General features: G+C 40.8%; 1 protein-coding gene across 1 annotated transcript in view; it reads left to right on the plus strand.

Annotated features, from left to right (window-relative positions):
• Positions 1 to 11999, plus strand: part of LOC124783347 (probable cleavage and polyadenylation specificity factor subunit 2) — a 174496-nt gene extending 162497 nt beyond the window's left edge. Inside the window, exons 15-16 of the mRNA XM_047254014.1 lie at positions 9171 to 9308; positions 10553 to 11999. Of these exons, the coding sequence (XP_047109970.1) occupies positions 9171 to 9308; positions 10553 to 10645 (231 nt within the window). The 3' untranslated portion in view covers positions 10646 to 11999. The remainder of the gene's footprint in view (positions 1 to 9170; positions 9309 to 10552) is intronic.
• Positions 12000 to 16555: the final 4556 nt, after the last annotated feature.

A 16555-nucleotide genomic window follows, 5' to 3' on the forward strand; every position in this document is an offset into this window, starting at 1 on the left:
AATATTCTCAGTTCGAATATAACAAACTTTCTTGAGACTGAGAAGCTTTTGCACGCAAATCAGCTGGTTTTAGAAAGCATCACTCATGTGAAACTCAGCTTGCCCTTCTCTCACATGTTATAGAGAACTATGGATGAAGAGCTACAGGCAGATTCCATATTTCTAGATTTCCGGAAAGCATTTGACATGGCACCTATTGCAGGCTGTTAACAAAGGTACAAGCATATGGAACAAGTTCACAGATATGCGAGTGACTCGAAAACTTCTTAAGTAATAGAACATAGTATGTTGTCCTCAACAGCGAGTGTTCATCTGAGACAAGAGTATTGTCAGGAGTACCCCAAGGGAATGTGATAGGACCGCTGTTGTTGTCTATATACATAAATGATTTAGCAGACAGGGTGGGCATCAATCTGCAGTTGTTTGCTGATGATGCCATGGTGTCAAAGTTGACTGACTGTACAAAGATACAAGACAACATAGACAAAATTTCCAGTTGGTATGATGAATGACAGCTAGCCCTAAATGTGGAAAAATGTAAGTTGATGTGGATCAGTAGGAAGATCAAACCTGTAATGTTCGGATATAGTATTACTAGTGTCCTGCTTGACACAGTCAAGTCGTTTAAATATCTGGACATTACTTACAAAGCGACAAAAGGTGGAAAGAGCACGTGAGAATTGTCAGCTTTGGTTTATTGGGAGAATTTTAGGAAAGAGTGGTTCACCTGTAAAGGAGATCACGTATAGGATGCTGGGGCGGCCTATTCCAAGTGTTTAGGTTCCCTACCAGGTCGGATTGAAGAAAGACATTAAAGCAATTCAGAGACGGGCTACTAGATTTTTTAAAGGTAGGTTCGAACAACAAGTATGTGCTACAGAGATGCTTCAGGAACTCAAATGGGAGTCCATGGAGGGAAGGCTACATTCTTTTCAAGAAACACTAATGAGAAAATTTAGAGAACTGGAATTTGAAGCTGACTGCCGAACGGTACTACTGCCTCCAACATCTACGTCTACATCCATACTCCGCTAGCCACCTGACAGTGTGTGGCGGAGGGTACTTTGAGTACCTCTATCAGTTCTCCCTTATATTCCATTCTCATATTGTTTGTGGAAAGAAAGATTGTCGGTATGCCTCTTGTGTGGGCTCTAATCTCACTGATTTTATCCTCATGGTCTCTTCGCAAGATACATTGCGCATAAGGACCATGACGATAAAATACTAGAAATTAGGGTTCATATGAGGGCATACAGACAATCATTTTTCCCTTGCTCTATTTGCGAGTGGAACAGGAAATGAAATTACAAGTAGTGGTACAGGGCACACACTGCCATGCACTGTACGGTGGCTTGTGGAGTATCTATGTAGATATAGATCAGATTCATTATGCCGTGCTCCATCATGTGTGCCCTGGAGCCAAAAGCTAGCTCCTACCTTCTTTCAATCAAATATGTTTTGACGGACAGTACCGCATGACTTGGAACGACGCTATGTTAGAATGGAAAACCAGGCAAGGGAGCATATCGACCATAATAGTTACCAGAGTGTGGTCCTTACCAGTTGTATAGGTAAGACATTGTAGCATACGGTCTACTGCTACCTCATGTGGCTCCTTGGCTTCAGAAGTCATCCATATTCTCCCAGTGCTGTTCGAGGTGCTACCATTCAGCCCTTGATGACCATGATAAACATGCTTTCAGTGCTAAGTGTTTCACTTCATTAACAACCCTGCTTTCGGATTTGGGCGTGACTGTAATTATGACATGTCACTGTTTGCTGTAGGTGCTAGGTACTTCAGAATGTCTACGTCGTCTAGGCAGCATAGAAGTCATCACTTACATGGACAGGAATGGAATATAAGTCGTATGTTGCTCCTAAGGTCCATATATTCAAAAGACCGACGGATTGCAAGTTAGGTGCACATCAGGTATCCAGTAGTGTTTTCCACAGATGCTGCCAGGAGCCAGCAACTTAACTAAAAGGATTCAATCCAGTCACCAAATACGAAAGGTGAGATGACATGATGTTTTCAGGAAATATGTACTTTTGCTGGGATGGCACAACCCAACAGTGATTTGAGAACAACTAAGAGGAACTCAGTAGTTGGAAAAATTCCAGGCCGAACTGAAGTAAACATTTGGCAACAGTCAGTAGCAAAACCACTTAGTGGAAGAACAATTGAAGACCAGGACCCAGTGTTAGGGTAAGTGACAAGGTTTTAAATACAAAATGTTTTGGCCCTATGCCACATTGTTAATCAGACAGAAGCCGACAGACTCTCACACTTGATGAAAGGAAACAATTGAAAGTCCAGCACAAAATAACAATAATGATATGAAAAGGATAGATTACTACTCACCACATTGAGTCGCAGACAGGCACAATGATAATGACTGACAACCATTTAAACTTCAGAGCATGATGAGAGTTAGTCAAAACCCTGGCAGAGAATATGATTCAGTTTCTCCAGTCCTGGATGGTACTGAATCACAAGAGGATTGCTCTTTTGTGGTCAGGGAAGTGGGTATACAAGAGGTGGTAGGTGACTGAAGAGGCAAGACATGGGAGATGTGTTTGTGGACAAGGTTGGGAGGGTAATTTCAGTCTGTGAAGACCTCGGTGAGACCCTTGGCATATTTGGAGTGGGATTGCTCATCATACAGATGTGATGACTTCAGGTGGCTAGGCTGTATGGAAGGGACTTCTTGCTATGGAATGAGCAGCAGCTGTCGAAGTGGAGGTATTGTTGGTTGTTGGTAGGTTTGACGTGGACAGAGGTACTGATGTCAACATCAAGGAATTTGGCTTGTTGGGTTGATGAGGACCAGGTGAAGTGAATGGGCAGAACATGAGGTTGTGCAGAAATGTGGATAGCATGTCATCACCCTCGGTCCAGACCACTAAGATGTCATCAGAGAATCTCAACCAGGTATGGATTGGGATTATGGGCTGTTGGGAAAGGTTTCTCTAAATGACTCATGAATAGGTTGCCATATGGTGCCCATTGCTGTACCACAAATTTGTTTGCAGATCATGCCTTCAAAGGAGAAGTAAATGTGAGTAAGAATACAGTTGCTCATAGTGACCAGGAAGGAGGTTGTAGGTTGGGAGACAATCAGACCCCAGTGCCCAAAGACAGTGGCCTTCCCTGTGTGAGTTGGGCTTATATATATCCCTCCAAAATAGAAACACACACACACACACACACACACACACACACACACGTGTGTGTGTGTGTGTGTGTGTGTGTGTGTGTGTGTGTGTGTGTTTCTATTTTGGAGGGATTTTTTTGTACGAAAGCTTAAACATTTAGCAGTCTTTTTTCTTTGTGCCTGTGTGACTAGGTGCCTCTTGTATGTGCTCAGTAGCAATCCATCCTTTTCGTAGTGTTGTTACTTGATGATAGGGGTCACTGAAGACTATACAATGCTCCTCTGTCAAAGCATGTCATAATGACAGAGGAATTCACTAAGCAGTGCCAGCACATTGAGAAAATGCAACAGAAAGTGGGGCCTATGGCAGTTGTAGAGGACTACCATTACTTCGCCTCTCTCATATGCCAGGTAGTAAGAGAAGAGATACAGCAGTTTATGGCAGCCATAAATGCCAGACTGAGCACACAACAGATAGCAACCACGAATATTGATGCCATACTTCAAAAAGCATTAGCGAATGTTGAAGAAGACATGCATTGATAATTAGCACAAACCTCCACCACAAGTTGAATGCACCATGGAAAATGACGTATCCAAACCACAGCAGGTTCACTCATCTCTTCTGCCAAGTATAAACCCCCCCCCACAGAAGAACAGATATTTGGAGGCGGAGGCTGAAAGACAACAAACATCATGTGTCCACTGTAAGTATCCTGGACACATGTGTTATTGAAGAGAAAGAAGACAAGTGTTTAATGGCTGTTATGCCACAAAGTGTCAACCATCACAACAGTCTTATTCATGCCAGTCAATTGCAGATGAATATAGTTGCCCTGAGGAATGAAGCCCATCGCCGTACCCTGGAAGAAGTCGCTCTCCCTCACGTGCTAGCTGTTCCTGTCACTGTACAGAGGTACCAGCCAATCAGCTAACTGCTGAATTCAAGAAGACTAACCAAGGTGACTACCTATAGAGTTGAGGTTGGCACAGATTAAAACCTCCATGGCCATTAGTTACCAAGATCTCAAGAAATCCTATCAGTGGCTGACCTGTCTACGAACTAGTTGATTCAAGGGCTCCTTTTCCTGTAATGTTGCCAGCTAAAGAAGACGATGTGAAAGCAGTTGTGGTGAAGGTCACAAATGGGAACAGTTGACAGGAATATGTGTTGCAAGAATAAGTATCACTGACAGAACACAGCCCTTCGAATTTGTCATTTTAACAGATTGTAATTACATCTACATCTACATTGATACTCCCCAATCCACCTTACGGTGCATGCGGAGGGTACCCTGTACCATTACTTGTCATTTCCTTTCCTGTTCCACTTGCAGATATAGCAAGGGAAAAATACTGTCTGTATGCCTTCATATGAGCCCTAATTTCTCTTATCTTATTTTCATGGTCCTTATGTGCAAAGTGTATTGGAGGGAACAGAATCGTTCTGCAGTCAGCTTTAAATGCCCGTTCTCTAAATTTTCTAAGTAGCGTTTCTCGAAAATATCTTCACCTTACCTCTAGATATTCCCTTTTGACTTCCCGAAACATCTATGTAACACATGCATACTATTCTTGGGTGGGACTTCTTTGCAGGCATCACAAGCAGTTGTAGACTGTGGTAGATCAAAGCTACAGACAGGGAAAGTTATTTCAACAAGCAAGATTGCTCTGGGCAGTTGATTGCCGCTGAAGATGTATGATCCCACCGTAATCAGCAAGACAAGGCCCAGATGCTCAGTTAAAACAGTGAAGATATTGTTGAATCCAGAAAGCTGCTTGGGCTCACATAAGAAATCTACGTACTAGTGTCAATCATAAGCATAACAGATGGTCAAGGAGAACTTTGCCTCACTAATTGTTACAAGCTGCTCTCATATCCGTAGGAATGTGCGTACCAATGGCTGAACCAATCCAGTATGGACAGTTCAATGTCGTTGATGAAGAATCTTGCTTCGCTAGCACTACAGACAATGCAGTGCGGGAAATTACTATCAAACTGCCAACAGTGTCAGGAAACGTTAGCCCTTCTGTGCCAATTTTTGGATGCTTTCAAATCCAGAGCGAGGAAAGGACAGGTCAAGTGGTCCATGGGAAAACATTGTATCGACACTGGGGATCATTCACCAATTAGCCACTGCTCATATAGGATGTCGCCAGCTGAATGAAGCATGAGTTGAGAGAAATGGAGATGATGCTGCTAGATGACATTATTGAACGTACAGACTTTTTTGGGCCTCTCCTGTGATCCTTGTGAAGTAGGAGGGGGAGGAGGATGATGGCATGTGGCATTGACTGCTGATCACTGAAATCACAAAAAAGATGTTAGTTTACCCATTGCAGTGCATTTGTTGATACCCTAGACTGCTTGAAAGGAGCAGAGTATTTCCAAAGTATGGACTTGCGGACAGTCTACTAGCAACTCAATGTTGAGAAGGCTGACACGAAAAGTCTGCCTTCACAACACCCAACTGCATCTATGAGTTAAAAATTATGCCAGTTGGACTATGTGATACCCCTGGGTGGACAATATGCATTGATAGTTTAAATAACAACAAGTCTTTGCTATCTGGATGACAATGTCATTTTCCTAAAGACATTTGAAGAATTGGATAACATTTTCATTTTCTAAGCCTTCTGACAACTGTCTTGAAATGTGTTCAGAGAGCAGACCTGTGCCTCTGTGCCTGAGAAAGTGCCTCTTTATAGCCCAAGAAATAAAAACCTTGGGGTATGTAGTTAATGGCGATTGAGTCCATCCCTATCCAGAGAAAATAAGAGGAGTCTCAAATTTTCCAATTTCAAGGCAAATTCTTGATATGACAAGTTTTCTCTGAATGTGCTCATACTCCCGGTGATTCATAAAGGAATGTGCCAAGACATGTTCCTTGTGAACTACTGAAAGGAGACACCAAATTTTCCTGGAAGAAGGTGTAAGAAAGTTCTTTCCATGTCCTTAAGGAGACGATAACATTCTTAGCCATAGTATTGTATGATGAGAATGCCAAGATGGAACTTTACAATCGAGCAGTTACGGGATAGGTGCAGTCCTAGTGAAAACTCAGGAAGGCGTTGAAAAGGTGATAGCTTGTGCTTCAAGAAGTACCTGCAAGGTCCGAAATGAACTTCTTTGCAGCTGAGAAAGCTTGGGCCATCAACATTTTGATGGACAACCATTCTCTATGCTGACTAATTAGCCCAAAGCATCCATTGGATTGATTTATGAGATGGGCACTAGGCTTCAAAGGTATGTGTCATAATGGAAGATATGTCACGAATGTGCATTGATGTCAAACAGATTGATTTCATTTTAGTACTGCCCATCATGACATACTCATCCTATATAACCACAGTGAAGAAAAGCACTACAGGACTGTCTCTGGTTTTTCTGTTCTTCAGGCATGGTGCCGAAACAACAATAGATACACTGTTCCTATTTCAACCAGATGATACTCGGAATGATTACTTGAAACACTTCATCACCAGGGCCAAAATAGCAAGACAGCTGGGTCGCATGTGATTCCTGGACACTTACAAGAAGGACCAAGAGCACTTTAATGCCAAACACCATCCATGAGATACAACCCACAGGACTGGTATGGATTTTTATACTGTACGGAAAGTGGTACTGTTGGAAAAGTAACTAAAAGGCTGCTTTATGCCATGTAGTAACCTTTATTGCTAGTCATACCTTACATACAAAGTTGAGGATCATGATCTTTCATCAAGAAGACAGTCCGCCCCCAGTAGCTGAGTGGTCAGCGTGACAGACTGTCAATCCTAAGGGCCTGGGTTCGATTCTCGGCTGGGTCGGAGATTTTCTCCGCTCAGGGACTGGGTGTTGTGTTGTCCTAATGATCATCATTTCATCCCTATCAACGTGCAGGTCGCCGAAGTGGCGTCAACTTGAAAGACCTGCACCAGACGAACGGTCTACCCGACGGGAGGCCCTAGCCACACGCCATTATTATTATTATTATTATTATTATTATTATTATCATTATCATTATCATCATCATCAAGAAGACAGATATGCAGAGACATTCATGTCCTCCATATGAACTCCTACTACATTCCTGAGGTGCAAATTGATAATGGGGGCTTTTCGTTCAAGGGAACTGAACATCTGTTTGATGATAACTAAGCTCTGACCATAGGGCTAATTTTGTTACACATCCTAATGTAGAGGATGTGACAATGTGACTCAAGTGTAAGGATCCTTCGGTGCTGCCATACAGAGGACCACTGACAAGATGTAGATGCTGTAGTCGGCTCCAAGGAGTACTCCTGAAACAGCAGGTCACTGTTTCTCCAGGAGAGGAAACAACGCCACGAATTGTGCTGCTTGCAATATGGCATAGTGATAAGTGTTGCTGATTGGCATGCTGCGGGCCACCAGTTCCAATCTCATCATATACATGTATTTGTGATGTAGTATTTATCATTTTCAGAAGATTCTCAAAATTTCGTATGCTTTTAATGTTTGCAAATTTTGGAATATTTTTTGTTTGTATAAACAGCAGCACTCTACATCATGGAGGCAGTTCTATTCTGTTTGTATATTGGTGTCCATGATGAATATGCTTTCACTGCTAAGCGTTCTACTCGATTGATAACCTAGCTTTCGGATTTGGACTTGATTGCCGTTATCACATGACAATATGAGGTGCTATCCAAAATTTTTGGGACTGGTGCTGCCATCTGTTGATAACCTGACCTTTGGACTAATGGTCACCATCATCCTTGAAGTAGTTCCCATCCGCATGTACACACCAGTCCCAACACCTCTGCCACTGGTCAAACGTTTTCTGGAAGTCCTGTTCTTTGAGGGTGTTTATCACCACCAGCAATGCTTCATGAATCCTCTCTAAGAGTGTCGAACCGATGGCCTTTCAACTTGAGTTTCAGTTTTGGGAATAGTGCAAAGTCGCAAGGCACCAAATCTGGTGACTATGTTGGGTGGGGTACAACCGCCATGTTCTTTTTGCCAAAAAGGTCGTGGTGAGCAAGGACGTGTGACAGGGTGCATTGTCGTGATGCAGCAGCCAACGCCAAAGTTTGGGCCATCGTCGCCACACATTTTCACGGAGCCGTTCGCAAAATGTCACAGTGGTAGGTGGAATTCACCGTTTGGTTGGGTGGGATGTATTCTTTGTGCACAATTCCCTTGGTATCAAAGAAAACGATGATCATGCTCTTCACTTGTCTCGCTTTTTTGGGTCCTGGAGAGCCCGGGCTCTTCCACTGGGATGATTGTTGCTTTGTCTCTGGGTCATAACCGTAAATCCAGCTCTCATCACCGGTGATAATCGGTGACAAGAAGGTTGGATCATCAGATGTGGTCTGACGAAGGTCCGTGCACACTTCAACACACTGTGCCTTGTGATCAGGAGTCAAGATCCTTGGCACAAATTTTGTGGTGACACGATGCATGCCCAATTCATCAGTCAACATTCATTGACATGTCTCATAACCAATAACCACCTCATCCACAAGGTCTTAAAAGGTTGACGTCGATCTGCACGAACTAGTTGTTGAAGTTTGGCAACAGTGTCTGGTGTTGCAGGGCTAACAGGCCTTCCAGTGTGAGCATCATCATCAGCATGTGTATGGCCGGCCCTGAACCGAGCATGCCACTCAAACACACATGTACGGCTCATGCTCTGTCCCCCAAACACTTGTATCATTGCAAAGGCCTCCGTAGCACTTTTCCTGAGATTCGCACAGAATTTGATACACATGCGCTGTTCTGTTCATGCATCCATTGTAAAATCGCCACACGCCAAACACAGCGTATTATGGAAATCACCGGACGTGCAACACGTCCTCCCAGCTGAATGCACACTGACTCATCATATATGCAGCTCTCGCCACCTAGCCGTGCAAAGATCTACTACTCCTACTTTCCAGATGGCAGCACCAGTTCCGAAAATTTTGGATTCTACCTTGTACAGTTAATTTATTCATTTCTTGCATGACTTTTGATTAATAATTCCACTTGTCTTAAAATTACAGATCTCAGGTCACCAAACAGCATTCATCAATGAATTAAAGCTTTCTGATTTCAAGCAAGTGCTCACAAAGGCCAATATCAGCTCTGAAATATCTGGAGGTGTTCTCTGGTGCTGTAATGGAACAGTGGCTGTGCGAAGGGTAAATATTTTTAATTTTTTTTATGATGTTTAGTATATATTAAGATTTATTTGTATTTATTCAATCCCTTCATCCTGAAGAAAGACAAATTCTTCAATTTATTGTTTGATATGAAAGTAACCGCTTTAAAAATTGTTAAGAAATAGTAGTGGAGCGGTTGATACAACACCAAAGTTCTTATTAGAATTTCAAAAAGCAATTAGAGCAATTCTAGTTGATAAATGCTGGTATAGCCAGTTAGTCAATAGTACAAAAAGGAAGAGAAGGAAAAATAGTAGGTGAATATGGACTGTGGGGGAAAGCAATGAAAGAGGAAGCTGCCTGGTGGAGTTCTGCACAGAGCATAATTGAATCATCGCTGACACTTGGTTTAAGAATCATAAAAGAAGGTTGTTTATGTGGAAGAGATCTAGAGACACTGGAAGGTTTCAGATTGATTACATAATGACAAGACAGAGATTTAGGAAGCAGATTTAAAATTGTAAGACAGGGTTATAGCCTATCCTTGATGTTATTCAATCTGTACATTAAACAAGCAGTAAAGGAAACCAAAGAAAAATTTGGAATAGGAATTAAAGTTTAGGGAAAATAAATGAAAACTTTGAGGTTTGCTGAAGACATTGTAATCCTGTCAGACACAGCCAACGCCTTCTAAGAGCAGTTGGGACAGGGTTTACATTGTCTTGGAAGGAGGCCAGAAGTAGTACATCAACAAAAGCAAAACAAAGGTAATGGAATGTAGTGAAATTAAATCAAGTGATTCTAAGGGAATTGTATTAGGAAACAGAACACTTAAAAGTAGTAGATGAGAAGGAAAGCATTTCTGAAGAAGAGAAATTTATTAACATCGAATGTAGATTTAAGTGTTAGGAAGTTATTTCTGGAAGTATTAGTCTGGAGGGTAGCCATGTATGCGAGACATGGATGATGAAGAATTTTTAAGATTAGATGGTTACATTACGTAACTAATGAGGAGGTGCTCAACAGAATTTTGGAGACAAGAAATTTGTGGCACAGCTTGATCACAAAAGAAGGGATTGGTTGATACAACACATTCTGAGACATCAATGGATCATCAGTTTACTATTGGAGGGAAATGTGGGGGGGGGGGGGGGAGGGGGGGTAAAAATTGTAGAGGGAGACCAAGAGATGTATGTAGTAAGCAGGTTTTGATTTAATTGCGCTGACTGTGTAATATTACTTGTATTTAGTTTTGCTCATCTTTAACTTTCATTATGTTTCAGCATGACACTGGCAGAGTCACCTTAGAAGGCTGTTTGTCAGAAGACTATTATAACGTCCGAGACTTACTATATGAGCAGTATGCCATTGTCTGAAATCTGTTGGTGTTATTAGAGGAAGATTATCAAAATGTTGGTGAACTTGAAGAGCCATCACCTGTGGCACTGAGTGTTAATGATACAATTGAAAAGAATTGTATTTTGTGGAGCACGTATTTGTCAGCAGCTTATTTTTAAAGTCTGCTTTGTACACTTTGCTGGAAATATTGGAGAAGTTCAGGAGATTCACCTGTATATGGACTTGTAAATATCAATAGCATTGTCTACTGCTGAGCAGTGACATAAGCCATTTCTGCAAGGTTTATATTTGAGATTCCACAAGGGATACAATTTTGTATATATGACTTTCCTTCAATCAGAGTGAAATCAGGATCATCCCTTTTGTGATGCTGATTCCTCAAAGCTGATTGTTAATGCACAAGTGTTTTTTTTTTTTTTTTTTTCTTGGCTGCAGATCAGTCATGTGTTTGTCTTGTATTCAGCACAGTGTATAGTCTAAACAACTGAAAATTGTGCTGAAAAAAATCCATCAAAAACTATGTTAATATTTGGTGAATTCCTTGTGCCTAAAAGTTACGGATCCCGCATTTCTCTGAAACTTGTGGTGACAGGTATAAATATCAGTTTCATGAAGTTGCTGATTGTCATTTCAGTTGCCTGGTCCCAACAACTTGTTTACTCTTTAAATTTTTTTTAATCCAACATTAAGAATATGTTGTGAAAATGGCACAGTTTAAGCTACCTTGAATGGGGTGGATCTAGTACTATATGTTTTATCGGTGTTTAATGTGTTCGTACTATAGCTTTATTCCTACTGATTTACTGTCTGATTTTTTCCTCCTTCATTTTTTGTATGTTGTAAACCTGTTATTTTATGTGCATGTAATGGCATGCATATGTTGTTTTGATAAAAAATGGACTTATCACTTTTTATTTTGGTCCGTACCAAGGATAAACCATGATGGAAATTGCAAGGCGAAAGAAGATAAGAAACGACACATGAAAGATTGGAAAAAATTGGGTTGGCATTCATACAGAAATAAACTGCAGCTGTTATTCCTAAATCAACAAGTAATGTAATATATGTTATGAACTCAAGAACTGAAGGAGTATTATTTATTGGATGAGAGAGAGAAAATTAATGCTGAGAAGTGGAAAATAAAATGATCAAAATATTCAGAATGGAAGGGAGTTGTAAGCTGTAAAAGATGAGGAGCTAAGGCAAACAGATGTACAACCAAAGACAACCGCTGATGACCTCGACATTGAGTGCCCATAAGCCCCAACCAAGGACAACCATAGGAAAAAGCTAATGAAAGACACTCTTGTTACAGTTGTACTGTTACAATTTTACGATTTTAGTTCAAAATAAATAAGTACGTCAGATGGACAGGCTTGAAGTGATCAGTAAAAAGACTGAGATCCAGTTATGGTTACCCATTGCTTTTAGGTGTTAAAATAATTACTATAATCAGTCATTTTCATTTTTTAACTCTCTATTTATTTACAATAAATGGGTAGGGTTGGACAGTAAAACTAGTTATGAACTGTAAATAAATGACGACGAAAACAAAAAGTTACTGGTTATGGTCATTACAGTCACACATACAACAAGTGAAGTTATTTCCACCAAAAGAATAACACTAGAATCCTAGAATCATTTATTTATTTATTTATTTATATATATATATATATATATATATTTTTTTTTTTTTTTTTTTTTTTTTTTTTTTTTTAAAAAAAAGGCTTCCAGTATAAGCACAATATATGTATTTGTTTTGGGGGGGGGGGGTTGTGCACATGCACGTGTGTGTGTGTGTGTGTGTGTGTGTGAAAAAAGGAGAGAGAGAGAGATATATCTCAGGGAAAACTCATTTTGATGAATACACTGAATAAGAGCAAGTTGGATATTATTTGCAGTGATTGTGTAAAGTCTTCTTCCCAATGATAAAGAATTTCTGTTAACGTGTTCATCTCAGATTTTCATTCAGATTTCTATCCCTCACATGACAGTAGTTGTTTTATAATCAGGCCTTGGAACAAGCATATTTAAAAAAAATGCATGTTTTCATAATTATGAAGAAATTGCTGTATTTTGCTTGCATACTTTTCAGAAATATGATTGAATGTTTTGTTTTTGTAGGATGCTTAGCAGAAGTCACAGTTCAAGTTCTTTATATAGGAGGCTTAGAATAACAGCACGATGATATCGGCACTACAGACATCACATATACTAACAATGAACAGAATAGGCATTTGGGGAAGATGCTTGTTACTTTACTTATTTCAAGTAACTCTGAAATCAAACTGAAAAGTAATCATAGTATAAAAGCAAAGCATTTTCTAATCTTGTAATTTTAATACAAATTGATGAAGATTTTATTTTGCTTAAACCTCATTTAACTGGGCTAGGTGGGGCCAGATGTAATCAGGATTACCAAAATTCAAGATAACACAAATATTCCACTAAAAGCTATAATTGTAATATGTACTCCAATACTGATCTTTTACTTTGGCACTAACAAGAAGCACTCTTTTGGCACTGAAACTGTGTAGTTACTGGAGTCTACTCACATTTGTTTATTGAAATAGTGTGCAAGGTTCTTATATTTCACATTTGTGTGGTTTTTGATAGCAGGACGATCATGTAGATGTTTCATTAAAATCAGTTCAGTACAGTTGGTTTCCGGCTGACATTCTAGGTGAACTATTACTTTTCCCAGCTGTGCCATTGCTGAGGCATTTTTATTCCCCTTAAACAACACTACTGTTGTCCACCATCACTGTCATTCTCTATAGTACAACAGGCAGGAACAAAAATCCATCTTCAGGCACCGTGCCATAACTAGCATCATTGTCATTCTTCAACCAGACATCTATGCCAGTGTTGTATACATCCAAACAACCAGGAATGTTTGCAAACATTTCAAGGAATTTAGCAGTGGAATCACCAGTAGCAGGCCATATTGTTTTCCGCATTTTCAGAATTTATAGTTCAGTAACTTGATCCCAAAAAGATGCAACCATAAAAATCACATCTTTGATATTTATCAGTTTCAGTACTGAAATCCCAGCAAATTCTCCTGCTTCTTAAATTAATTTACAGAGTAGTTGTTTCCTGTATACACATTTGATCTTCTTCAGGACACCTTGATCCATCAGTTGCAGAAAAGCCGTTATGTTGTAGGAAGGAAGAACTTGACTGTGATGTCACCATTGACAATTGCTCCATTCCTACGTGTGATGGTGCATTGTCAATAAATAATATGGCCTTTGATGGAATACCCTCTTCTTTCGAACATCATCTCACACTTCGCAAGAACTCACCGTGAAGCTATTTTCAAAAAATTCCACTGTTCATCCAGACATTATTTTATTTGTATAAAACTGACATAAGGGGCCAATTAACATGTTTCAAAGTACGTGTATGTTTTGATTTTCATATAAACAGGAGAGCAGATTTGTGTCTTCCAGATGCGTTTCTACAAGCCATAATTGTAACTCGATTTTTACACCTCGTATAACCCCTTGTCGAGTCATTGAATTGGGAAACCAACATCTTACTTTGTAGCAGTCCAGATTATCTGCATTATAAGTCTGGTTTGGGAAAAGTTTTCGGAGGAAAGAACTGCTTCAGATTCTCGTTTAGAAACTTTCTGCAGCCACTGTACCTGTCGAAAAACTGTCGCCATCGCTGATAGCTGCTGTATGCCATGATGGGCTTTCCATCTTTCCAATCAACTGTGGCTGGGTGTGAAGCTAGGATCGCCATTGGTAGCTTCCTGACTAAGTGTAGCATCTTTTCCTGCAGAATTGCACCTGATACTGGAGCAACGTGGTCTCATATCTCATTGAACCAAACAAATAATGCTCCATCCAGTGTTTCATTTCTTGGTTTCTTTATTGTACCGTGGCTGTGCAAACTGGGTTTAGTAATCATTTTCCAGCAGATGTCTTCTTTTCAGCTCTTTTTCCAGTCCGGCACAGTTGATGTCACTCCACCACATCCTGCTGCTATATCTTAGAGCAATTCTCCTTTGTCTGTTCTCTTTGGTGGGTCCAACTTTTTGTCCACTTTCACTTTGAAGCCAATTCACTCAAAACATGGGAACAGAAGAACAATACTGGTACAGCTTCTTAATTCTGTAAGAAATGGATTTACGCTAACATAGTACCTGTAGCTGAAAGTGTGGAACCACTGATCTCCAGGCTACCTGCAGCACTGACAAGCAACTGCACATATACCGTACTATACCAACTATATACTGCAGTATTTTTTAAAGGAAAAGAAAACAAAAAATTAAATCAGAGTTATCGAGGGCCAGGTAAACAAGATTCTTTTATTGTTAATTGCATCCATCAACAAGAACACACACTGAAAAAAATTTAGACTTTCACATTGTGTTTAATATCATATATTTTGATACCTCTCAAATGTGACTGAAGCAGCTACCACGGAGTATCCTAATATGTATAGAAACGTTTGTTTGCTGAAGAGTCAATTACATTTCTGTTCGTAATACATTTCAACAGTGCACTGAATAAATGTGTGGCAGAATAGTTTATTTATTGATACAGTGAAGGCCTCATCATGAAATCTCAATAACACTGAATAGCAAAACTCTCAGAGAGAAAGCATATGCTTTAGTAGCATAGGAGACCACTCGCCAAACGGCAGAAGTCTGGAATCATCGACAGGCACACACAAAAGAGAGAGAAAACTAGCTAGCTTTCAGAATAAATCCTTTGTATAGCTACAGTACAAATACATACATAGCTGTTCCCTTATATTGTGCTGGCAGGGCACACAAAGATAGGATTGCATTTTAGTAAGTGGTCTAGGGTCCGCAGCTCGTGGTCTTGCGGTAGCGTTCTCGCTTCCCGGGCACGGGGTCCTGGGTTCGATTCCCAGCGGGGTCAGGGGCCTCAAGATGACTGGGTGTTGTTGTGTTGTCTTCATCATCATTCATCCCCATTACGGTCGGAGGAAGGCAATGGCAAAAGCAAACCACCTCCGCTACGACCTTGCCTAGTCGGCAGTGCGAGTCTCCGGCATAGTTTCCTATGCTCCTCGGAGTGCAGGACCTCATCATCATCATCATCATCATCATCAAGTGGACTAGGTTAGGATGGAGAGTGTTAGGTGGGGTGGGGAAGGGAGAGAGGGGTGGAAGGTGAGCAAAGGATTTGGGAGTGGGTAGCTAGCAGCTTGGAAGGAGGCAGCAGGTCTGCTTGTTAGGAATTTGGGAGAAGGGCTGGCAGATGCATGGATTAGACTTGTGATACACTGGTACCGGAGCCGGTGTGACGTGCAATGAAGGTGACTTGCAAACATGCATTAGAAGGGATTGACAACCCAGAAGGAGGGAAACTGTTGGTTAGAGTGTGTGGGATAGTGGGTTAATGTGGACTGAGGCAAGGAGGGTTATGGGAGTGAAGAATGTGTTGTGAGGGTAATTCCCATCTACATAGTTCATAAAAGCTGTTGGTGGAGGAGAGGATCCAGGTGGCTTGGGCTGTGAGGTATCCATTGAACTCAAGCATGTTGTGCTCAGCTTCATGTTGTGCCATTGGGTGGTCAACTTTGTTCTTGGCCACAGTTTGTCAGTGACCATTCGTTCTGGTGAACAGCTGGTTGGTTGTCATACCAACATAAGCTGCGCGATGATTGCAGCAGAGTTTGTATTTGACGACTGCTTTCATGTGTGGCCCTTCCTGTGATGGGATAGGATAAGCCTGTGGCAGAACTGGAATGGAAAGTACCGGGTAGGTGGATTGGGCAGGTCTTGAACCTGGATCATCCACAAGTATATGATCCCTGTGGTAAGAGAAAGTGAGTGGTATAGCGTCGGACCAGGATGGTATCTATGTTGGGTGGGCAATGGAAAACCACTTTAGGAAGGTAGGAAGTGTCTTGGATAGGATGTTCATTTCCAAACAAGAAGA

The sequence above is a fragment of the Schistocerca piceifrons genome, chromosome 1, assembly GCF_021461385.2.
Source record: "Schistocerca piceifrons isolate TAMUIC-IGC-003096 chromosome 1, iqSchPice1.1, whole genome shotgun sequence".
In the NCBI taxonomy this organism is placed as follows: Eukaryota; Metazoa; Arthropoda; class Insecta; order Orthoptera; family Acrididae; genus Schistocerca; species Schistocerca piceifrons.